Source organism: Dromiciops gliroides, chromosome 5 (assembly GCF_019393635.1).
Source record: "Dromiciops gliroides isolate mDroGli1 chromosome 5, mDroGli1.pri, whole genome shotgun sequence".
Classification (NCBI taxonomy): domain Eukaryota; kingdom Metazoa; phylum Chordata; class Mammalia; order Microbiotheria; family Microbiotheriidae; genus Dromiciops; species Dromiciops gliroides.
The window spans coordinates 115,327,801-115,353,317 of NC_057865.1; the positions used below are offsets into that span (position 1 = coordinate 115,327,801).

General features: G+C 35.0%; 1 protein-coding gene across 8 annotated transcripts in view; it reads right to left on the reverse strand.

The window, feature by feature from the left end:
* The window catches only part of MKLN1 (muskelin 1), a 387,994-nt gene that overhangs the window by 32,443 nt on the left and 330,034 nt on the right, over positions 1-25,517 (reverse strand). For all 8 annotated transcript variants that reach the window (XM_043966412.1, XM_043966411.1, XM_043966413.1 and 5 more), the window contains 2 exons: positions 21,678-21,899; positions 20,667-20,796 (listed from right to left, as the gene is read on the reverse strand). In XM_043966412.1, coding sequence (XP_043822347.1) covers positions 20,667-20,796; positions 21,678-21,899 — 352 coding nt within the window. The remainder of the gene's footprint in view (positions 1-20,666; positions 20,797-21,677; positions 21,900-25,517) is intronic.

Genomic DNA, 25,517 nt, shown 5'->3' on the forward strand with positions numbered 1-25,517 from the left:
CTCTCCTAATAGTTCTACAACCCATCTTAAACTTAAGATTTTTTTTAGCCTTGGGCTATATATGATGTTTTAACAATGAAAGGTTAACTGACTTGCAGAGGGCCATAAAACTAGTACACTGATGAGGTGGGATGTGAGTCAGTTCTTGCATGCACACATGCAGAGAACATGGTGTCAAAATACATCTGAACTCAGAAGAAACAAGTGGGGAATGTTCATGTCAAATGAACAAAGGGGGTAGGGAGTTGAACAAGAACACGAATACAAACGAACACACACATACACACACCCTCCCTATGGTGTCAAAATATATCCAAACTCAACAGAGAAACAAGTGGGGAATGTGTCACATGAACAAAGGAGGGTTGAACACACATAAACAAATAGCACAGTACAGAAACATATCCAAACTAGACAGGGAAATGGAAGCTGGGAGGGGAAGAATAGGCAGGAAAGAAAATACTAGGGAGCGAATAGTTTAAAGCAAAACAAATTTCCTGATCCTAAAAAGGAAATCGGAAGGGGAAGGGGAGGAAGAAACAAAATCTATGGGGGTGCCTTAATTAGTCGAGGAATAACTGAACAAATTGGAGTTTATGAATGCAATGAGGTATTACCAAATTATAAGAAATGACAAAAGAAAGACTATCCGAGAATCCTGAGTAGCTTGAACGGACAAAGGAGTGAAAAAAGCAGAAACCAGGAGAATAATTTATATAAAGACAACACTGAAAAACAACTTTGAAACACTTAAGCACTTAAGCACTCTGGTCAATGAAATTGTCAAGCACATCTCCAGAAGACCTTTGATGAAGCATGCTAACCACCTCTTCACAAGAGGGTAGAGGGATACAAGGTGCAGAAAGAGGGCTATTTTTGGACATGGCTACTGTGTGGCTTTGTTTTGTTTGATGATGTATATTTGTTTCTAGGCTTTTGTCTTTTTTTGGTGAGAGAATTAGCAATAGTGATGCAGAAAAAAAGATGGCCACTGAAACATTTAAAAATATGCAAAAGAGAAGAGCAGGAAGCACAGTCAAGTGGGAACTTTAACATGCTGAATTTATTACACATACATACACACACACACACACACACACACACGCAAATTTTATGAAATGGAGATTCACAGTGTCATACAGAATCTTTTTTGGGAGTGTTCTGTTATGTGTATCAAAATGTCCTTTTGCAGGGGTTTAAACTGAGAAAAAAAGTTAATTTCATTATACCTTTGCCATGGATTTTGAAATGCCAAAGTTTTAACAAAATACTTTAGTTTCAGACAGAACAAGACTTAAGCTCCCCAAAATTTTAAAGCAACAAATTGGAATAAATATTTAAATCAATACAGAACACTATAGCTAGATAAAGTAGCCAATACTGAGTTTGAATCTTATTCACTCAGTACTGTCAAAAAAATCTATTTTAAAGCTTACCTTGAACTTATAACTGCCACTGAATTCATATTCCAGAAGATTTATAAAACATACTAACTCCCAAGTAATATACCTAGGATATTTTAGCAGAGAACTAAGTATAGCCAGAACAAACACATTAAATATATACTCTTAACTCTCATTCTTCAAAACTTTCATTCAACACCACATCCTTAAGTGGTTCTGTAAAAGATAGGTATTCTTTTCTTTTCTTTTTTTAGTGAGGCAATTGGGGTTAAGTGACTTGCCCAGGGTTACATAGCTAGTAAATGTTAAGTGTCTGAGGCCGGATTTGAACTCAGGTACTCCTGACTCCAGGGCCGGTGCTCTATCCACTGCGCCACCTAGCTGCCCCTCTTTTCTTTTCTTAAGCTTAATATTAAATAACAGTAATACTAATTAAGCTTGCTTTATAACTTTTTAACAAACATTTAAACAAGTTAGTTTCAAAGTACTAAATGTCATAATTTTTAGTCCTCCTTTTCACTGTTCCTCACATTTCTTTTTATATGGTCATAATTTGTATATACTCTGTTCCTCTAGTTCTGCCTTTTCTCTAGTTTCTTCCTTCCCTAATTCCATAAAGGTTTTTAGATATTTTTCCATATTCTCTTTACCTGATTTTCTAGGATACCCCCCAAAAAAACCCCAATTCAACCATGAAAATTCTTGTTTTTTATAACATTCTTTGGATATATTCCCAGCACTGGAATTATATTATATGATCAAAGGGACGGATTAGTTTTGTTACTTTTATTGCATATTGCTAGAATGTTCTCCAAAAAAAAAAAAAATCATAAATTTTCACTTCCATCAGGAATGAATGAATGCAATTGTACATGCACATTACCAGTGCAGTATTTTGTTGCTTTTATTTATTTATTTATGCTGAATCTATGAGCGAGGTGGTACCGTAAAATTAATGAGGTGGAACATTTTCACTAAACTGTTAATATCTACTGACTATTTATAAATCGAAGACTGGGAGTAACTTTTATAATTTTTCTATAAATTTTGAATATTTTAGATATCTTTAAAAAAAATTAAACTTTATTTTATTTCAGAAAGGCAGCATAGTATGATGGAAACAGAGAAACCTTCATATCCAGGAAGACATGGGTTTAAACCCTTCCTCTGACACAAGCTGAAAATGTGGCTCTAGAAAAGTCACACGACCCCTCAAGAATGAAAATATTAACCTATATATGTACATATATACACACAGAGAAAGAGTAATAGATATATATACTAATAATTATTAATACAGTTTTGTTTTTCCTTCCCATACCAAGCACCCCAAGATTTATATACAGAAATATGGTTTAACAGAATAAGAAGGGAAGGTTAAGTCTTTAGATTTTGCAGCTAGGAAACTTAACTGAGTACCAGAGACTTCACTGGTCTTTGTAAATTGACCCAGAAAGAAAAATGACACAAACAGAATAAGTAAACAAATATCACGTGTTAGTCATGAACACATTTTGAAAGGATAGTTGTCTGGGGACACAGGATTGGGAATTATATAACAATTACTCCTGCCAACCTATTTTCATAGAGTCTTATTATGACAACCCTCCCACCCTTTCAACTTTCTTATTCTGTTATTAGAATTTTGAAACCTTTCGATAGCACAGCTGAAGATGAAATGATTGAATATTTCTTGTTATATTGTTCCCCATCAGAAATGCTAAGCAAGACATTTTGAAAAAGCTAAACAAAGCTTTATAGAAGTAAAAGAGTGAGAAAAAGCTTTTATGATTTAGCCCTGGCCCCATTAGATAAAGTCAGCTTTTTACAATTACACAAAAGGTACAATGAATTAACTACAAACTTAAACTTGATTTTTTTTCCCTAAACTTGAATTTTTACCACAGCACTATTCAATGTCAGCTTTCTAATGAACAGAAATAGTACTGTTGGAAGATATTGTTCAGAAAGAGAGAATTTTTACTAAAAGTTCAAGGAATACAGAATATCAGGTAATATATGAATTATAAAGAAAAGGTATAACATTTTTTAAAACTAAAACTTGATTATCTAGTGATAAAACAAAGCTGCTAAATAATGGGAACTCCCAAATGTCTTGATAAATGATGCTGATTAATTAAATGGTCACTTAAAAAAAAGTTTTTAGTGGGGGGGTCTTTTGTCTTTTTATATTCCACAATATGCAGTATCATCTCTCTTTTCCTCCCAAAGAGTCATCCCATATAATAAGTAGTATCTTTTAAAGGCAACGCCCCCCCCAACAAACCTAATAAATATACCCCAAAAGCCTGAAAGTATATGCAGTTACAATGGACCTCCCACTTCTACAAAGGAGTGGAGTGGGTGTATCTTCTCATAGCTTTCTTTTTGAGCTATGCTTGTTGTTTATAATTTTGGAACATTCACTTTGGATTTTTTATTATGGTGGTTCTTTCCATTTTTACTGTTGTCACTGTATATGTTATTTTCTTGTTCTGCTTACTTCGTTTTCTATTACTTCACTTAGACCTTCCTTGCTTCTGTATTCATCACATTCACCATTTCTCTGTGTTTGTGTTTTTACATTCATCATTTCTTATAGAACAATAATATTCCACTACATTCATGTACCGCCATTTGTTTAGTCATTCTCCAATTCCTAGGCATCTACTGTTTCCAATTCTTTGCTATCCCAAAGAAGTGCTGCTATAAATATTTTGGTGTTAAGCCTAGTAATGGAGAGGTTGTAGAAAGATGGGCACATAAGGAGACTCTCTGTGGAGCTCTGAACTGGACCGAACATTCTGGAAAGCAATTTGTCTTGATATATATTTTTTTTGTCCCGATATTTTGATAAAAATTCTACTGCCTAGGACAATACCAAAGAGGTCAATGATTAAAGGAAAGGTCCTATGTATATAAAAACATTTACTGAAGCACTTTTTGTGGTATAAAATAACTAGAAATATAGCAAGAGTCCACTGATAAGGGAATGGCTAAACAAAAAGTACTACATAAATGTAATGAAAACAGTATGGTGCTCTAAGAAATGATGAATATAAAAACTACAAAAAAAGCCATGGGAAGTCTTACTTAAACTGATGCAAAGTAAGCAGAAGCATGAAAACGACATAAAATTAATACAACAATGTAAATGGATCATGATAATTTTGCAAGATTGAGTTTTGACTATTTTGTTACCATTCTTTCCATTTACATTGCTGTAAAGAAACCATGTGACTTTAGCATCCGGAAGTGACCCTTTCTGGGGTTTCGAAGGTCAGAGTTCACAATGTCCCTCCCAGCAAGGGGTGTCATTCCAATTCTCACACCCAAAAGAAAACATCTCCTCCTGCTTCTTTATACAGGTAGAAGATGATAGGCGTGTAAGATTGTACACAACATGTTCAGCATTTTATTTTTGTGGATTTCCTGTTCTCGTTTTAATTTTTTCATTATATAGGACAGTTCTCTGGCAGAGAGAGAGATATATTAGTTAACTATGAGTGGTTAAGTAGGATTTCCAATTTCTTTTAAAAAATCACCTATCTTGTGACCCTGGGGAAGTCACTTAACCCTTATTGCCCTACCCCACCCCCAAATCATCTATCTTTACTTACTCAACATGTGCCCCAAAATGTGCATCCAAAAATGTAACCTGTTCCCTGTGAGAACACTTTTATAACAAGTGAGACAATGTCAATCCAATTGTTTAGATTACAGATGCTGATGCTGAAGAGAACAGCATATTGTTATAGCCTCAGAAGGTTGAACAAGAGATGAAATTTGAGGAGTTTTAAATGCTATTTTTATTCCTTGTTACTAAAAAGAAAAATTAAGTTAAAGTTTCCTTAGAACATTAGACATGCTGGTTTAGATAATCCAGTGCACAATTAGAGATAACGACTCAAATTTCTGTGGAATCTGGTGCTAAGCGTAGTTAAATAACAAACTATAAGAGGTCACAAATTCTACAAATGCATAAATATAACACTTAATTTGAGATCTAACAATCCAACTAATTTTCTCCTATGATTTCAACAGTAGAATCTGAAAAGTCACATTGACACAGTAATAGTAATTTTTAACGAATAATGCAGATTACTGAGCCATAGCAAAATGTGATAATTACATGTTAAGTCCTTTTCAAATAACAGTGTTTATACTGGTATTTCTTTGGAAGCATAGTTAATATGTTTTGCAACCATTCATCTAAAACTACTGAAGAATTACAGTAGTCCACTTTATATTTTTTATCTTCTTCCATAATCAGTGGTACAAAAGGCCATTTTCTTATGTTCTTTTAAGTCCTACTCCAATTCCTCACTATAGTAGGGGATTGATTCTCACTACTTTTTCTCCCCAACATTTTAATTAATGCCTTTTGTTTTTCTTTCACATCAGCCATTTTCCTTTACTACCCTGTCCCCTGCATTGAATCTCTCCTTGTATGAAAGAAAAATAATTAAGCATAATTGAGTGACAAAGCAATTAGGTCTGACTAAATATGCTATGTTCCATACCCATAATTCTCCATCCCAGTAAAGAGAAGGGATTTATTACATCCTCTGTCCTCAGGATCCAAAATCATTCACTGCAATTAATTTAAGTTCAGCTGCCTTTCATTGTTATTTTCATTGACTAAATTATTGTCATGAATATGTATGTGTTCTTGGTTCTTCTGTTTTGCTTTTTATCCCATAATACAAATCTCCTGTTGCTCTGAATTCCTTATATACCTTTATTATGGTGAAAGACTATTTTGTTTGCCACATTTATATCTGTCACAATTGGTTCTGTGATCCTGAGTTCCAAAAAGCTACACCTGAAGAATTCAAACTATGATAGACTAGCATCTCTCTTTTTTTATAACACCACCAAAATTTACCTGGTATCTTTTTTCCCCTTTTCCAAGAGAGCCATTCAAAATAACAAAATATTTTTAAAGAAAAAAAAATGAGGAAAACAATCAGCATATCAAACAAGTCTGAAAATAGTACAGTGTACTACACCGGTAAACATTCTATCTTTGCAAAGGAGTGGGGGTCTGCTCAGAATTATTAATTGGAGTCAAGCTTGTTCTTTGTAATTTTGTAATCTTCATTTTGACTTACTGTGGGTATTCTTTCCATTTGTATTACTGTACTATTAGTGTACTATTAGTATATTGTTTTCTTGGCTCAGCTTATTCTATTTTATATTACTTCATGTAAATTTTTCATTGTGTTCATCATATTCACTATTTGTACAGTAATATTCCATTATGTTCACATACTACAATTTCTTTAGTCCATCCCCAATCAACGGGCATTTACTTTATTTCCAATTCTCTAATATTAGAGAATGTGCTATTATAACTAACTGGGGGCATGGGGGCATTTTACTCTTCTAATACCTCCTTGAGATATAAGACTATTAGTGGAATCTCTAGGTGAAGCACTTTATGCTTAATTCTAAAATGGCTTTCCTGTTTACAACCCCACCGATATGTTAATGTGATTAACTCTCCACCAATCCTCCAGCACTATTTCCATCTTTTGTCCAGTTTGCCAGTGTGAAGAGTGTGAGGAGAAACTTCAAGGTTGTTTGGATGTCCATTTCTTGGGTTACTAGTGATTTGGAAGATTCAATCATGCAGTTGTTAATAGCCTGCAGTTGTTTTGAGATCTTTTCATATTCTTTGACCAGTTTTTGACTGGAGAATGGTTTTTGGTCATATGTATGTTCATTTACAAATATACCCACATATGAAAATAAAGTTATCAATATATCTTGTATACCAAATCCTTCTCTGAGATAACGGATAGAATTTTCTCCCCATTTCACTCTACATTTTCTCTACTATGTTAGAGAAACATCTTTACACCAGAAGCTCCCTCTATGCCAGGATCTTTCACATTCAAAGCATTCCACCCCATTGTAAGACTCTCCATCCTTCTCAGAAGCTCCATTTCAAGGAGCCAGGCTGGTCTTCATTTCTCCTCTCTCCAGGCTGCAATTCTGACTCTTCAGACTTTCCCTACTACCTACCCAGCTTCCTCTTTGTGCTTGTCTCCCATCAGAATACAAACTTTGAGGAGAGGCACCTTTCTGTTTACACCTGCCTTCCTAGCATCTGACACTGCTTTCCTTTTTATTCTAGGTACACTAATTTTTTCTGTGTATAAGTTTTTTCATTTCATCTAATCAAAAATATCTATTTTATCTTCAGTAATTGCCTCAATACCTAATTTGATTAAGAATACATCTCGAGGGCAGCTAGGTTGCATAGTGGATAAAGCACTGGCCCTGGATTCAGGAGGACCTGAGTTCAAATCTGGCCTCAGACACTTGACATATACTAGCTGTGTGACCCTGGGCAAGTCACTTAACTCTCATTGCCTCGCTACCCCGCCCCCCCCAAAAAAGAATACATCTCCTACATAGAACTCTGAGAAGTATATGATTTGCTTTTTTTGGATTTTTTTTCTGGCATACTTAAAATGAATGCCATACCCAATTAGAATATGCCATTATGATTTAAAGTTATGTAAGCCTAATTTCTGCTTTCTAGTTTTCCCAGAAGTTTCTATGAAGTAGTTAGTTCTTTTGTAAGGTATTTGTTTTCTGATTATCAAACCCATTTTTTCTGCTTCTTCCTTGCCTCCTCTGTCTTGTCTCAATCAGTATTTTCACTATTTCTCCAGAATTTTCTAATTAAATCATTGCTATAGGGGGCACTCTCCTCTTTTTGTTCAGTCATATCCCACTCTTTGTGACCCCATTTGGGGTTTCTTGGCAAAGATACTAGAATGATTTGACATTTCCTTCTTCAGCTCATATTACAGGTGAGAAACTGAGGCAAACAGGGTTAAGTGACTCTGGTAAGTGTGTGAGGTCACATTAGAACTCAGGAAGAAGAATCTTCCTGACTCCAGGCCTGTCAACTCTATCCATTGTGCCACCTAGCTGGCCTAATCTCCTCTTTACTTAGTTTTATGCCTTTAGTTTCTTTATAATTTTAACGTTCCTAGTATTTCTAGAATTAAATAACAATGAACTTCTTTCTTTTACTCTTGTATTTTTTGGAAAAGATTCTAGTCTAGCTCCATGGAATATGATGCTTTCTTTGGGTTTGAGAGATTTTTAGTATTTTATGGGGTTTTTCTATGACTATACTTTGTAGGGTTTTTGTTTTGTTTTAACATGAGTGTTTTATTTTGTCAATGGCCTTTTCCCACACTGATCATTGAGATAATCATATGGTTTTAAGAATGATTATGCTGCTTTCCTAATGTTGAACTATCACTAAATCACTGGTATAAATCTAACTCGGTTATAATGAATGATTTCTTACTGCTGTGGTCTGAAAGTATTGTACTTAAATTTTTTGAATTAATATTCATTAATAATATTGGGATACAGTTCTCCTGAGCTTTATCTTTCTCTGGTTTAGGTATTAGGACTAGATTTGTCTCATAAAAAGAATCTGGAAAAGTGCTTTTTTTCTTGATTTTTGAAAATAATTTGTCTCTTTTGAGTCTCTTTGAGTCTCTTTTGAGATTCTTTCCTCTTTGAGGTAAAATTTATTTCATTGCTTGTGCCTTTGTTGGCTGTTCTGCATGTGGTTCCATGTTTCTTGTATTTCTGATGTCCAGAATATGTGAACAGTAAAAATTTGATCAGGTCTGGTTTTCTTCATAGGAATGTTGAAATTTCCTTTGTTTTATCTAACATCCATCTGTCTTGATAATTAGAATCAGGATTGCATGGTATGTCACTTTGGGCTGCATCTTGAGTTCTTTGGCTCTTTGGAACACATCTCATTCCATCTTGCAGTTTCTGCGGATGCAGAATAGTCTTGTCTTGTTCATATTTCCTTTCCTTTATATCTGAATATCCTCTGTTTGCAGAATTGTTTGTCACTGGAACTGTTAAATTTAACCACTGTATTTCTTGGAATCTGCAGAATAGCACGGGAGACAATTTATTAATTCTTTTGACTGGCACTATTTTTTTGTGTTGAGAAGTTGTTGGCAGTTTTCTTGTATTATTTCTTGCATTCAGGCTTTTTTTAAAAAAAACCTGTCATATTTTCCTGAAAGACTTCTAATTGTTAAGCTGTGTCTACACATCTTGACTTTGAGATACATGTTTTAGTTGTGTAGAAATCATATTTTCTTTTAATGTGATTGCTTTGTATCTTCTTCCAGATCAGGTATTGAATAATTTTCTTTTCTCTTACATTTATTCGGAGATATTTGGACTTGTTTAGATAATGTGGAGGTCAAAGTGCCTTTCATTATGAATATCTTTCTTACTTATTTATTGGATTGTGTTCAAAATTTTTAACCTAGTTTCCTTTATCCTGACATTTTTGGTAATTTGAGTAATTTTCCCTTATATTCTCCTATTGCTCACTTTCTGCCTGCCTTTGATGGAGGTTTCTCCAAGCACTGGACCGCAGAGCTATCCGAGCCTCCTCTCATGCTAGGTTATTCATTTTTTTAAAGCCCTTAGTCTCTTCCTCAAGTGACCTGGGCAGGTAAAGGGGTCACAGAACTGGCCTCAGTTGTATGTTAGTCCCTTTTCCTTCAGGCTTGAGGAACAACTAACTCCCTCTGCCCCCCAACCACACACACTAACAGCTTACCCCAGTTTCCTCTGTTCCTCAGTTCTCTGGCTCCTGGACCTTCACCTTCAGTGCAGGGCTAGGGGGCAGAGTTAAGTACCTTTGCTTGTTGTCTTGGAATGATCAACTAAAGGTAGAGGAAGGGTACAGACAGGTGACAGAGATTGCAGCATAAAGGAAATTGCCAAGTCAATTCCAGAGCACAAGTCTTTGAGTCTGTCTGTGATATTCAAAAACAATTTGTAGGGGTGATTTATGGAGTAGGGTGATTAGGTGATTTATGGATTATGGAGTAGGCAATACTCAATGACAATTCCAGAAGTCTAGGAACACAACCAAATATATCTTATTAGTATGAAATGTTCCTATCATATAATTAACTCATATTTGGAATCCAGGTACCAAACTGACAAAAATTAATAAAAAGACTTTGGAAAAGGTTTGCCATAAAGTAATTGTAAATCTGTATTTTAAAAGCTGCTAAATTTTCTGTTCAGATATTATATTAAAAAGGTCTCTTCTGTTATATAATTGTCTCCTGTTAGTTTGCTGGGCTATTAACTCAGTTCTTGGTGTCTTAGACCATGGAGATAGCTGTGATAGCTTTATCACTTGTGTAAAATCATTATTTTAGAGCTTTGTGAGTTTATGAGAATCAGAAAAAATGTTGACTCCTCCATCCTGTGGTTCATACAACCCAGAAATAATGAAATTTCCTTCTCCCCTAAATCCAGAACCATAAGATAATCAGGTTCTGTAGTCTCTGATTTTTGTGTACACAAATTAGAGACTCTACCAATTCTTTTGGGGATAGAGGAATAAAACAAGCTTCTCAATTATGGCACTGGTAATAGCACTTTACAAACAAAGGATGCCCTGAACTCCTTACAATTCTGGAGAAATTCAGAATATGATACAAAGGTTTCCAAACTCCCAGTATAGCTTTAGGATACAAGACAAGGGTGGAATTCCATTTCTTCACCATCATTCACACATACACACACATACAACCCACCTGCACTCCCACTACATGGTGATAGAGGACTTTGATCTAGGGACTTCCAAACACTAAGAGTTATCACTCTACCTATTTGAATAACTATGAATTGGCTTTGTTACTATTCTGGGTCAGCTCATTTTAATTTTCTTAAATATTTTTTTTTCTCTATACATACTTTCAAGTTAACTACAAAGGTTTATTTTTTCCCCTAATGTTCACTTAACAAAAAATTATTAATGCAAAATACTGAAGATGCATAAAACCCATTAGCTTAATTATAAAAACACTCTCTGCCTTCTATCTACTCAACAGGGATTCGGTAGAAATTAAGCACTCTGAATCCCTTAAATAGGGATTATCAAACAAACTGAAGGTGCTGTTAAGGTGACTCCACATTCTTGAGGTCCTAGATCAAAGATGTTTTTCATGAACCATTGTACAATGTCTAAAATATACCCAATTATGGCTGTGATCTGGAGTGGCAATACTTAAAATATCAATTACATTTCCAGAAGTCTAAGAACATGACCAAATGTATTTTTTTTAGTATGAAATGTTCCTATCATATAATTAACTCATATTTGGAATTGAGGCACCAAACTAACAAAAACTGATAAAATACGTTTGAAAAGGTTTGCCATAAAGTAATTATAAATCTATATTTTAAACGCCTCTAAGTTTTCTGCTTAAAAATTATATTAAAAAGGTCTCTTCTGGAAGAGATAAAAGCTACTTTGGAAAAGTTTCTGAAATAGAATCAGATAATCTTCAAATTTAAGAATTCACCTAATCTAAACCACTCCTGGATGTATGAAGTGCTTTACCTGATCATCAAGGTCTTGAGAGTACCTGAAAGATGAAATCACTCCTAAACAAAATCAACAAAAAAATAGGCATCCGGGCCTCTCTTTCAATTTAATGAAAACTCACTATGGATGAGGAAGCCCATTTCATTTTTTAGATAAAGCAACTGTTATGTACTCTCTTCTTTTTTGACACTGAACAAAATTGTGTTTCCTTGAAACTGTTATCCGTTATTTCTAGTTCTACTTGTTGGAGGTAAGCAGAAGCCTCATTTTTCACCCTACAAAATAATTCTTCAAGTATTTGAAGGCGAAAATGTTTCCTATTATCCAAATCTTCTCTTCTGCAGGCTAAATATACCCTCTTTTTGCAACTCTGTTAATTCATGTATTTTAAAATTTTGTCAATAGCCATCTCTTTTAATTTTTCATTTTGCTGAGATAAAATTGTGTATAGTAGGTACTCAGACTTAACTTTTTTTTTGGGGGGGGGGTCATTAGATTAAAGGTTTATTGATTTAAGTTATTACATGTCCAGTTAGGTCTGTTTCTTTTGCTTTTGCTCCCATATTAATGACTTTTCATTGGGTTATGTTATATAAAGAATGTGAGTACTATTCCTTTTTTATGGTTCTGTGTCCCAGTATATAGCCTATTTATTTATTTATCTATCTATCTATTTATTTATTTATTAATTTTGGTGGGGGCAATGAGGATTAAGTGACTTGCCCAGGGTCACACAGCTAATAAGTGTCAAGTGTCTGCGGCTGGATTTGAACTCAGGTCTTTCTGAATCCAGGGCCCGTGCTTTATCCACTGTGCCACCTAGTTGCCCCCATAGTCTATTTTAGTAAAGACATCATGGGCTGTTAAGAAATATATTACCATTCACAAAACATGGGTTTACAAAGCTTTACAATCTGCAATGGTTCATCCAATTCTATATTTTTCCTTTTACCTTACTGACAGATTTGTCCAAATCTGAGAAATAAATATTAAAGGTACCTACTGCTCTGTGACCATATCTTTTGTCAATTCAGTTACCTTTATTTTTATGAATTTAGATGCTATGTTATCTGGAGCATATGTTTAGTGTTGATGTTGGCTCATTGTTTATGGTTTTTTAAAGCATAATATATTTCAGTTGATACTTCAAATTTTTGTCTTCATCTGATAGCTTGATTGCAATTCCTCTTGCTATTTGAGATTCAAATGACGCAGAACAAATTCTGTCCTAGCTTTTCCTTTTGATTCTCTTTATTTTTTATTCAATTGTTTTTATCCATTCACACTTTAGTAGTGATTGTAAAGTTTCTGCTTTCCCCCACTGGTTTCTTAAGTATTGCTACTTTTTAAAAATCTTCCCTTTTGTAAAGTAATTTTCAATTATTAATTTGATTTTAATTTATCCCCACAGGCTTTCTTCTTTCTTAGTACCTATTCCTGAATGCTTACCCTTTTCCCTGTTGACTGATTTCTTCCTGGGTGTTGTTGTTTTTGGGGGGTTCCATTTCTTCCCTCATGTTTAGTTCAAAATCTTACTTCACCTCCAACCTGTTACTGTTAAATTTCTTTTGCTAAGCCCTTTTCCAAGACCTTTGGTTTTTATTTTGTTCTCTTTATTATTTCTCTTTCTTTTTTGTCTATTCTGAATTTTTGTTTTGGTTCATAATCTTTAAAAAAAAATTTTGGTTATATTTCTATTTGTTCTTTAAACGTCAGATGCAAACAGTGTCTATTGGTAGAAATTACCATTTCCCAAATTGTGCAGTCCAGCCTGATCCCTTGCCTCTACTGTGAAAAATTAGTTTCCTAAAGGCCACATCATCTAATTACTTGACTCTAAGGCCTCTCTTCTACCTCTCACCATTCCAAGTACCAGCTGCCCATAAGAACTGAAATATCTCTTTTGCTGGGGTGGGATACTCCATATGGAGACACTAATGAGAGAAAGTATCCTCCCACTGCATAACATACCCCCACACCCCATGTTAAATACATGATGAGATTCCTGTTTTCCACTGCATGCATATCACTTGCCCCACTGGAGTACTCTTCAATAGTATTTCATCTCCCACAAGGGAGTAAGAATATTCTTCCTGCCATTCCATTAGTTTCAATCTTCCCTCTCTACCTACCACCTCTCCCATTCTCCTATTCTCCCTTCAGTACCAACCCAATCCCTTTTGTCAAGGTACTATGGGAATCACCATACTTTCACTGTCCAGGTCACAAAATTGGTAGGGATATAGCAACTTTTTCTGTCATCCACCTCCTATTTATGTATCAAAACCACTGAATTCCACTCAGGGAAATGAGTGCATATTACTTTAGTTTGTTTCTTTTACCTTTGCTTCTCCTGGTTTAAGTCCAACTTAAGTCTACCTCTATACTTTTTTGTAATCCTCTGAAATTTCTCCTTGTTCTTTCTTTTATCCTACAGGTCAATCTTTCTCACTCTCTTTTAAAGAACAACAACAAAATAATAAGATTACTGATCTCATTGCCCATTCCTTCCTTAATCATTGTTTGCAAATAAAACGTTTTACTCAGGTTCGTGATTTCTAATGAAGGAATGCTTCAAATAACATTTTGAAAAATTATCTTCTGGGGCAGCTAGGTGGCACAGTAGATAAAGCACCAGCCCTGGATTCAGGAAGACCTGAGTTCAAATCCTGCCTCAGAAACTTGACACTTACTAGCTGTGTGACCCCCCCCCACTGCCCCACCCCTCATTCTCCCCCCCAAAATCTTTTTAAATTGATCATTAGACTTAGGTTTTCACGGTAAATCATTTTGTATTGCACCCAGAATATTCAGCATATACTATTTCATTTCCTTCTGCAATTGCTTATGACTGTGGAATAATCCTGTGTATATTCACATTTCCTTTCCTTTACAATTGAAGAGCTTTCTCCTACTTGCTTGTAAAATGTGCTGTTTCTCACTGAAATGTTAAATGTAGCAACTCCATGTCTTTGGGTTAAGCACAGGACTTTTCTCTGACAGCAATGTGTGGACCGATATTTTGTTATCCATATTCTGAGTGTCTGAACAGTCTTACATTATTCCCTGAAATATAGCATTCAGGTTTTTTGGTGTGAAATTTTTCTTCTGGGACTCAGATGTTCTTAAAAGTTAATTACAGGGGTAGCTAGGTGGTGCAGTGGATAGAGTACCAGCTCTGGAGTCAGGAGTACCTGAGTTCAAATCCGGCCTAAGACACTTAATACTTACTAGCTGTGTGACTCTGGACAAGTCACTTAACCCCAATTGCCTCACTAAAAAAAAAAAAAAGTTAATTACAGGGGCAGCTAGGTGGCACAGTGGATAAAGCACTAACCCTGAATTCAGGAGGACCTGAGTTCAGATTTGACCTCAGACACTTGACACTTACTAGCTATGTGACCCATGGCAAGTCACTTAACCCTCATTGCCCCACAAAATAAATAAATAAATATTAATTAGAAAGTATTAAGATTTTGTATTTTTTTAATCATTAAAAATCTTTTAGAAAAATTTTAAGCAAGCTAAAAACGTTGTGTCCAAATAGTTTAAAATGTACAGATATGAGAATTTTCATAGGTTAAATACATCATTTCAGTAACAAATGTTTGGTTTTAAATATCTTCTAAATTATAATGGCTTCATATTATCACTAGCTAATATCACAATGTACACTTAGGGTAATGTCCATCAAATGATAGTGGATGTAAATGCTTATTTCAAACAATTTTCTTGATGACTTAAATTTTTTTTATCCTATATCTTGTCAGATGCTTAGATCATGATTATGATCATGACTTGTAGGGATGTGATAGTAGAATATTGAAAAGTGTTCTGTTTTCTTGTTCAGTTGTGCTTGCTTTATTAGTATTAGCTTCAACCTGCAGTTTCTTTTCAGGAAATCTTTTTAAGCATTTAGTTATAAGGGCCAGTTTAGTTACGAGAAAATATAATCTATACATCAACTAAACTTGGCACAAGCAAACTGTAATATGGAGTTCTAATATTTTCTTCCCATGCCACAACAGATCACTTTGTACAAACCCAGAGATGTACACACCCCGTATTTGGGACTACAGCTTCAAAGAGCAAAGTTTTCCTAGTGTTTTGTTTTGTTTTGTTTAGTGAGGCAATTAGGGTTAAGTGACTTGCCCAGGATCACACAGCTAGTAAGTGTTAAGTGTCTGAGGCTGGGTTTGAACTCAGGTACTCCTGACTCCAGGGCCGGTGCTCTATCCACTGTGCCATCTAGCTGCCCCTCCCTAGTGTTTTTAAAGTGATTTACAACTTTTAAAATGATTCACAAAAATTTAGTTTGTATGTAACAACAAAAACACCATTAATCATAGCAGATTTTTTTTTATATATGTATCACATTTTCCCAAGGAAATCTTACACTACTTTTTATTTTTCTCTTAACTTAGCTTAGTATTTATTTCCTGAAAAGAAGTTAAACAAATTTTTGCTCAATGTCACTTAGGTGTACAAAACATAGGATATCTTTAGTAGATATGATCAAGTGTCAGTCAACTGGAGAGGCACTGTATGGTTGCAGTGGAAAAGAATAAGTACTAAATCTCTCACTGAGTGTGACATGTATTACCATAGACAGCTCATAACTTCTTTGGCCTCAGTTTCTTTATTTGAAAAATGAAAGAGGGGCAGCTAGATGGCGCAGTGGATAGAGCACCAGCCCTGGAGTCAGGAGGACCTGAGTTCAAATCTGGCCTCAGACACTTAACACTTACTGGCTGTGTGACCCTAGGAAAGTCACTTAACCCCAATTGCCTCACCAAAAACGAAAAAAACAAAACCACACACGAAAAATGAAGGACCTGAACTAGATGATATGTGCTCCCCCACTTCTAGCTCTAAGTCTGTGCAAAAAATATGAAATTGCAATAACAAAGAGTCTTTTAATAATAAAATATATGTTCTCCTAACAGGAAAATACCCCCAAGTCTGCAAGTAACCCAAACCAAATTTAGTAAACAATTTGTATCTCTAAATTGAAGAATGGATCGCTGGGATATATATGTATTCACATTTGCTCACTTTATAAAGTGGCTAGCAATTTAAAATTTGTTCATGAAAATGTAATAGTTACTTTACTTGATAACCCTGGAAATAGCAAAGCAGAATAAAAAATTAGATAGTGTATGGAAAATGTTAACTCTTTACTACACATTACATATGTTGATTAAACAGTAAAAAATCTGATGCTACTTTACGAAATCAATCAGTTATAATCAACAAGCACTAACAAGGGCTTACTATGTTTCAGGCAATGTGGTTTGGTTTGTTAGTTGGTTCTACCTCAAAGGTAAGGAGCAAGAGAGGGCTTCAATGTCTATATGGCCTTTCCAGGGCCTTGGTCCCATCATTTCTCTTCCAGACTTTCAATTTTCTTTTTCGTAAAATGAAGAACGGGGACTTTATCAGGGATTCTTAATTTAGGATCTGTGAACTTTTAATTTCAAATAACCTGATAACTATACTTAAATATAACTGAGTTCTTTTGTAACTTTTTATTTTATGCATTTTAAAACATTATTCTGAGAAAAGATGGCAAAGAGGTCGTCCGTGATAAAAATAAGAGTTTTAAAGCTAGATAATTCCTAAAGTCCTCTTCAGCTCTAATTTTTTTTTTTTTGACAGTTTTGGGAAGACTTCAGGCCCTATTTTGGCAATTTCCCCCAAAGCATCTATTTGCTATAGGTCCTAGCTTCTTAAACTGTTGAGTTGGAACCCCATAGGGGATTGCGTAACTGAACGTGGGGGGGTGGCAAAAAATTTGTCAATAGTAAAAGGTTATGCCTCCTATTTTATATATCCAGGGTCATGAAAAAATTTCTTGGGCAAAAAGGGGTTGCAAGTGGAAAAAGTTTTAAAAATCCTGCTATAGGGGATACCATACTACCCACACCTAGGCTGACTTCTTAAATGTCAAATTGGAAGAAACTATTAATAACAATCGACAAACATTTGGGTGGGGGGGGCCAATGAGGGTTAAGTGACTTGCCCAGGGTCACACAGCTAGTAAAAGTCAAGTGTCTGAGGCCAGATTTGAACTCAGGTCCTCCTGGATTCAGGGCCTATGCTTCATCCACTGTGCCACCTAGTTGCCCAATCAACAAACATTTGTTAAGCCTCTATTATGTGCCAGGTATTTGGTATACAAATACAAAAGTAAAATGACTTCAGCAACTAATTATTAAAAGTAACCAATTAAAATAGGAAGCTATTAAAGTTTCCTGGCTTCCTGTTCTCCATATCATACTCATCATTCCTGAGTCCTTCTACCTCCATGGAGTGGTGTCTACCACCCTGCCCTATAATCAAAGGTACTTTTTTAGCTGCTTGGTCTGAGTGTAGTTTGTAGTGGTTGCCCCAGGCACAAAAATTCCTATTTCTGGCTCTGTTACTTCTGGCAAGAAAAGACCCATATGTAAAAATATGTTCACAGCAGGGTTATTTGCAAAATGAAAAAAAAAAAATGGCAAAGAAAAATACGTACACAAAGCCTGAGAAATGGCTGAACAAATTATATGGCACAGGAGAATGGAATGTGACTGCACCACAAGGTAGTAAGAATATGACTAACAAACAGGAAATCTCATATGAAATGAAGTAGAAGAAAGACAACAAAGGAAAAAAAAACCCACATATATGACTGTAGCCAATGTAAATAGAGAGACAACAAAACTAGTAAAAAAAAGTCAAGGTCGAGATTGTAATGCCAATGTCCAAAGACCTATCTTTCTATTAATAAATGACAACATATAAACAGTACTCTGAAAATTAGCAAAAACTACAAAAGGAGGCAATAATTAATGTTGGGAGACATTGTGGGAAGATAGGCACAATGGTGCATTGTTGGTGGAGCTGTGAATTGGTACAACCATTTTGGAAAGCAATTTGAACTTATGTAAGTAAAATAAATAAAATGTCTCTATGCTTTGACTCAGATTCTATTACTGGATTTATACATCAAAGAAGCCATAAAAAGAAAAAAGTCCTTATATATGCCAAAATATATTTGTAGTAGCATTTTTTTGTAATAATAAAGAATTAGAAACAAAGTAGATATCCATCAAGTGGAAAATGACTAAACAAATTGTGGAACAATGTAATGGAATTTTACTGTGCTGTAAGAAATGATAAATGCAATGAATACAGAGAAGCATGGAAGTTTTTCATGAAATAATATAAAATGAAATAAGCAGAGCCAAGAAAAAAATATATTCAATGACTACAACAATGTAAATGGAAAGAACAAAAGTGAATGCTGCAAAATTATAAATAACCATCATGACTAAAAAGAAGATAGAAGAATATACCCACTCGTTTGCAGTTTGCAGAGTTGGGAAGTTCACAGCTGTAGTATTCTGCACATATTTTCAGAATTTTTCTAGGTATGGAATAGTTTAGTTGATTTTTCTCTCTCTCTTTTTTCCCTTTAAAATATTATGTGCTTTATGATATGGCTCTCTGGAAGGGGAAGGAGGAGGAAAGGGCAAACTGGGAGAAATTTTGGTGATATATATAAAAAATCTATTAATAAAAATTTTATTTTAAAAAAATGACAATTATTGTCTATTTTATAAAATGTACTTTGTAAAAAGGTTTGCTGGAAATAATCTGCCACAAAAAATGTACAAGCACATTCAGGAATATTATAGATTACTGTTTGTTTAACAGAGTACAAACCAGAAAACCACAGGAAGCCTCAGAAGGTGACCAAACCTTTTTATGTCTATGAACACACACACACACACACACACACACACACACACACACAATTTGACTCTCAATAACTTAAGTTATATGTATGTGTATGTCTATCTATCTATCTGTATCTATAGCTACAAATATATAAAGATATAAGAGGGTAAATAACAAACTATGTCAGAGATAGAGTTGAAAATTACATGTTATGCTTTCTTTTATGTTTAACAGAGGCACAGATGCAAAATTTATATGTCAAGGTTCATTAGGTGTCAACACTAGATTTCTGTGCTTGTCAAAACTGCTATTTAAAAAATATAAAATATTACTAAACACCACAATATCCTTAGAGTAACTATTATAATCCCTGGTGACTCCTCCAGAAATTTCATATCCTAACATCTTTTAACACAATATGATGATCTGTAACTCCAAAAATCCCAACATATTACACAGGTCTTAGAGGAGTAGCAACCTCTTCAAGTTCTCCCTTAGTACACAAGAACCATCTTTAGAAAACAGGCTATAAGACCAGTGAAGATGTATTTGAGTGGTAACAGGATAAGGTTGTAAAAGGAAAACGTTAATTAAAACATTTGTTTCTTTGCACATAACAACCTAACCAGTAAGTTTCATTCCCGCTTAAATGATTAAATTTGTCTATTGGGGAAGTTTTTTTTTTTAAGAAATAGTCAAAACCTTTTAGCAGTGCACTCATTTTGACTGTCAGAGGTAGCTGGGTGGTGGGAGATGTGGGTAAGTAAATTATGGCTTCTAGCAATTTCTCAAACAACAACAACCAAAAAAAAAAAAAAAAAAAGGAAAGAAAAAAGAAAAACAGGTTAGAAAGGTCATTGTGGTACAACCAGAGGGTGATGCTAAGATGGCCACCTATTGTAACTCTGCAAATATACAACATAGAAAGCTGTTTAGGTACTAGTTCTAGACAAAGTCTCTGTTCTCTATTAGAACTATATTTATGCATGTTCAAAAATTCTTTTTATGCTAACAAAAGCAAGAAAGTAATGTAGGAACTTTCATATCCCTTCTATTCTCAGAAAATTCATTTTCCATCCCCACCACTCAAGACAAGAAAGTTAAATAAAATCTCTTACCCATCCCAGAGTCTTTCTTGGTGCCATCTGATATAATGTCCACATGGTCATTGTCTACGTCATAACTGAAGAAATCATTCAAGTAGGTTTTTGATCTCTGACCACCAAACACATATAAGCAACGATTTTTCTGAAAATTACAAACAAAAAACAGGGGAAAACGAGTGAAGACAGAAGGAAGCAGTGATGGAGCACGACAGCTGAAAATCAGTTCACAAGCACTTATTCTTTAGTGAACAGACCTTTAAGAAACTAGTTCTAAAAAAAATTTTTTTAAACCCAACTAGTTCTGATTAATGTTTGAGAAGAGCTCCATCTAGTAAGCAGTGAGTTGGAGATCCACGGGTTCAATCTGTATAGAGCCAATTTTTACACATTTTTATACTCAGAGCAGAGCAGACAGGGAGTCTGGCACCGTGAAGAGAGTCTATACCTTGGAGTCATGAAAAGCCTAGGTTCAGGTTCTGTTACAGTATTATTTGCATGACCATGGACGAGCTAGTCACAATTTCTCAGTATCCTAGGCAACTCTTTAAGACTATAAAGTTATATGCAGCAATTCCTCCAGAAGGATAGAAATAAAAATTGTAAGAGGGAGAGAAATGGTGAAAATCATTAAGAGTAGCAGATAATTTACTGTTCCCTTTCATTAGCATTAAAATGGAAAGGGGAAATAGTTCCTATGATCAGATGGGTAACAATGAAGTTTAATCTTAGAATTCCTAACTGTAGAAGTAGAGAATGATAACTAACTAGAAGTCCCTGGGCCACACAGGTAAGGTCCCACATAGGCAAATAATGAACTCTTGAATAAATGGGACTTTTTTTTCACTCTGAAGTTACTAGAATAAATGCCAAAACTAAAGAAAAATCACAGCTGCACCCATTATTTATGTTCATATTAGAAAGGAATTTTAAATTTGTTATACAAAATGAAAGAGATTCTACCCTTTTCTGACTAAAGTGAAACAAACATTAAAGATTTTGTATTATAATCTTCATTGTCCTTACTGAGTGGAAAAGCATGCAGTGTCCTATTCGGGACTGGATGTCTTCAGGTCCAGCATTACAAGAATCCTCTCGAAGAAGTTTCCATGTTTGACATTGGCAGTTAAAAGCAAATAAACCACTGAATTGAGGTTCACTGGCTCTACTGTCATCTACACTGCCATTACAAGTCAAAATTCTTCCACCAAAAGTATAGATCATGTGTTTTTCAGAATCCATACACATCTGCATGAAGAAAAAAATTTATTTTAGTACGTTTTTGTCAACATGTTAAGGAGTTAATGTGATTATGCATACTTTTTAGAATTTCAGAGGACCTGTGGTTTCGTTTTAAAATTCAAGAAAACCACCACAGAGTGTCATGAAAAACAAAAATATTAAAAACACTTTAACAAAGACAATGGTTGTTTTTAAAATACTGCCCCAGATTTCATTTTCCAGTGGGAGCAAAGTTTTGATTAAAAAGCTAAAGATTTTCTCCAAGTTGTACAACAGCTTTTATTGAAAGCAATAGAAGCTACTGACATAACCAATGCTGAACACTGCTCCCCAGAACCCCTATATCTGTTTGTATTTTTTTTAACTGTCCTGGGCTACTATCTATCTGTGTTTGGTAACTACCAAAACTACCAGTTCCCATTTGTTATGACTTAACTTATGAACTATTTTCTTTCCAGTGTAAGATAGTGTAGATATTACTATAAACATCTTATGGATCACAGGTTCTTCAATCTAAAGCTAAAAGGGAGCTCAGAGGTTATCTCATCTAATTTCCTCATCTTACAGATGGCTCTAAGAGCTAGTCCCTAAATAGAGGTCTCAGAGTTATGATTTTTCAGTATGACTGATTTTAGGTCCTTTTAAATAGGATATTCTCATTCCAGGTTGCTATGAATTAAGTTTTACAATTCATATCTTTAAAATAACCCTATTTCTCTGTATTTCTCTCCCTATAACAGAGATTAGTTAAATATCACAAGGTTTTATGGTTCCTTTTCATGACTCCAAGTCAGAATAAAGTTCTTTCTCAAAATATTTACAAGCTAAAACGTTCAGATGGAAGGCAGATCTAAACATGAGTGGGATTTATATTTAAAATTTAAATAGTGACATAAAAACCACACCCAAACTGTATGTCTCTCTCTCCTCCCCTAAATAGCATATTTAATACATATTTCAACCAGCCCTTAGCACAGTGCCTTAAACACTTAGCACAATGCAGGTGCTTAATAAATGTTTACTGACTGGTTTAGAAGAAGTACAATATAGATGAAGACCACTGAATTTGGAGTCACAGGACAAAGCCTTGCTACTTACTTACTGACCTTGGCCAAATCACTTAATCTTTCTGGGCCTTAATGAAAACGTCAGAATTGATGACAATAGTGATAAAATAATTAAAATTTATATAGCTCCCACTGTGTGCTAGGCTATATGCTAAGCCTTTTGTAATTATTATTTCATCTGATCTTTACAATATGCAACTGGAGTTAGGTGCTATTATTATCACTATTTTGTAGATAAGGAAACCAATGCCAACATAGGTGAATTGACTTGCCTAGGTTCACAGAGGTAGTCAGTTTTTGAGGCGATATTTGAACTCAGGTCTTCCTGACCACAGGCCCAGAGCTCTATCCATTAGGACGCTGACGTGATCTCTAAGTTACTTTCCAGCCTAAAATCAATTATCCTAAATTACTGAATAATTTTTAAATTTTTCAGCATCTCCTACCCAGGTTGTTCACTTCTAGAACTCCAACCTATTTTCTTTCTCTCCTCTGATAAGGACAGAATTACTGAAGTTTTGCAGTGGATAGTCAAGCTCAAGTTCTATTATCCAAAGGAGAAGTCTTGGCTATGGGTCAAAATGGCTGAAAAGTTCAAGTCCCCACTATTTTATAAAGATGAAGATAACCATCACAGACAGCGGAGGATTGAGTCCACATAACCAAGCTTAATCACTACAGCAAAGGCCTCAATCTACTGTCTTATATTAGCCTGTCTCCAGTACAATTTGAGTCACAAAATCACATAGAACTTCTGGGCATAATGCTGAGGGCTCTGGTGATGTCATAAAAATACGATTAAGTGATAACTCCATCACACTCTGCTCTCACCAAAGCACATCCTGGGTACTAAACTCAGTTCTCTGCATCACATTTTCAATGAATCAGTAAATATTTATCAAGCACCTACTATGGCCAGGCACTGTGGTAAACACTAGGGAAATAAAAAGACGGAAAGGAGCTTACAGTCTAACACCTTAACAACAATGTTGTCAAGCTAGAATGTATCTGAAGTAAGGTAACAAAGATGATGGCTGATAGCATGATAGATGCCCTTTTAGTACATAAAGAGTATTTAGGTGGAAGACAGACTCAATTTACTTACCTTAAAAAGATGACAGAACTAGGACCAATAATGATAGCGAGAAGCAAATTTAGATCCCTGAAGGAAAAACTGCTTTTTGCAGAAGTGGACTGAGCTATCTCAAAAAAAATGCACAGTCACCTATTGTTGGAGGATTTAGTGGAGAGGTTGGAAAATGAAGTACAAAGAATATTATAAAAAGGGGGCATTTGTACTTAGAGATTTTAGACTAGACGACCTTATGTTATCTGATTTTTAAAAAATAGAACGTGCCTACACTGTCTCTCTCTCAGCCTGCCCCGCCCCAACTCTCTCAAAGAAAGTAGACACTTAAATTACAGAGCCAGAATTAAAACTGCAGTTTTTAGATGGTATATTCTGTGTTCTCAAATACTCTGGCAATTCTCCTTTCTGCCATTACTGTTTAATGAATTTACAACAATGTAATAATCTTTTTATATGCTGCATGCTATATAATCATAGCATTTAATTATTTTTTTTTTCATTTGGTTATTTAATTGTTCCCTATGCATACGTCAGTTTATTTCAACCAACATTTATTAGGCGTCTATTAAATGGTACTGTGCTGGGTGCTAAGGACATCAAGACAAAAAGACTACTCTCCTGGGGGGCATCTAGGTGGTGCAGTAGATAAAGCACTGGCCCTGGACTAGGGAGTACCTGAGTTCAAATCTGACCTCAGACACTTGACACTTACTAGCTGTATGACCCTGGGCAAATCAATTAACCCTCATTGCCCCGCAAGAAAAAAAAATATTCTCAGGGAATTTCCTTTGAACTAGGGGGATACAGTATATCTATAGATCAATAAATATGAGGCAATTCAAGGAAGGCAAGAGCCCTAAAAATTCAATGTACCAGGGAAGACTCCATGGAGCGGATGCCACTTAAGCTGTGTCTTAAGGGAGATAAAGTAAGTACTTCTCAAGGAAGTAGAGATGAGGAAAAGATGTAAAGTAATCAGAGAAAGGTCACCAAGATGACATGCAAAGATGGTCATACTCAATATAATCACCCACAAGTGTTCTACTTCTGTTTATGAACCCTGATATTCATTTATCTGACCATTATCTATCATTCCATCTTTACCTGTACCCTATGATTTCTAACTCTGTTCTTCATCTTTACCATGATCTTCAATCCCATCAGCATTCAGGTATTCATTCCACTTCTACGCTAGTCATACTCTTCTCCTTTCCTTAATGCTACACCTTGGTGAATCAGTTCAACTTTATATTATCTTATTCATCTGAATGTCTTGCCTCCCTAGCCTATCACGCCCTACAAAGCCTCAGTCTTGGATTACTTCCACTTATATGCTACAGAATGAAGCTGGAGAAAATCACGAAATCATGCCGAGTACACAACAAATATATTTTACATAATTTCAGGTGGGCCCTCACTATAGCAAAGCAACCTTTTTATGCTTTTCTAATAGAGTCACTCGCCCAC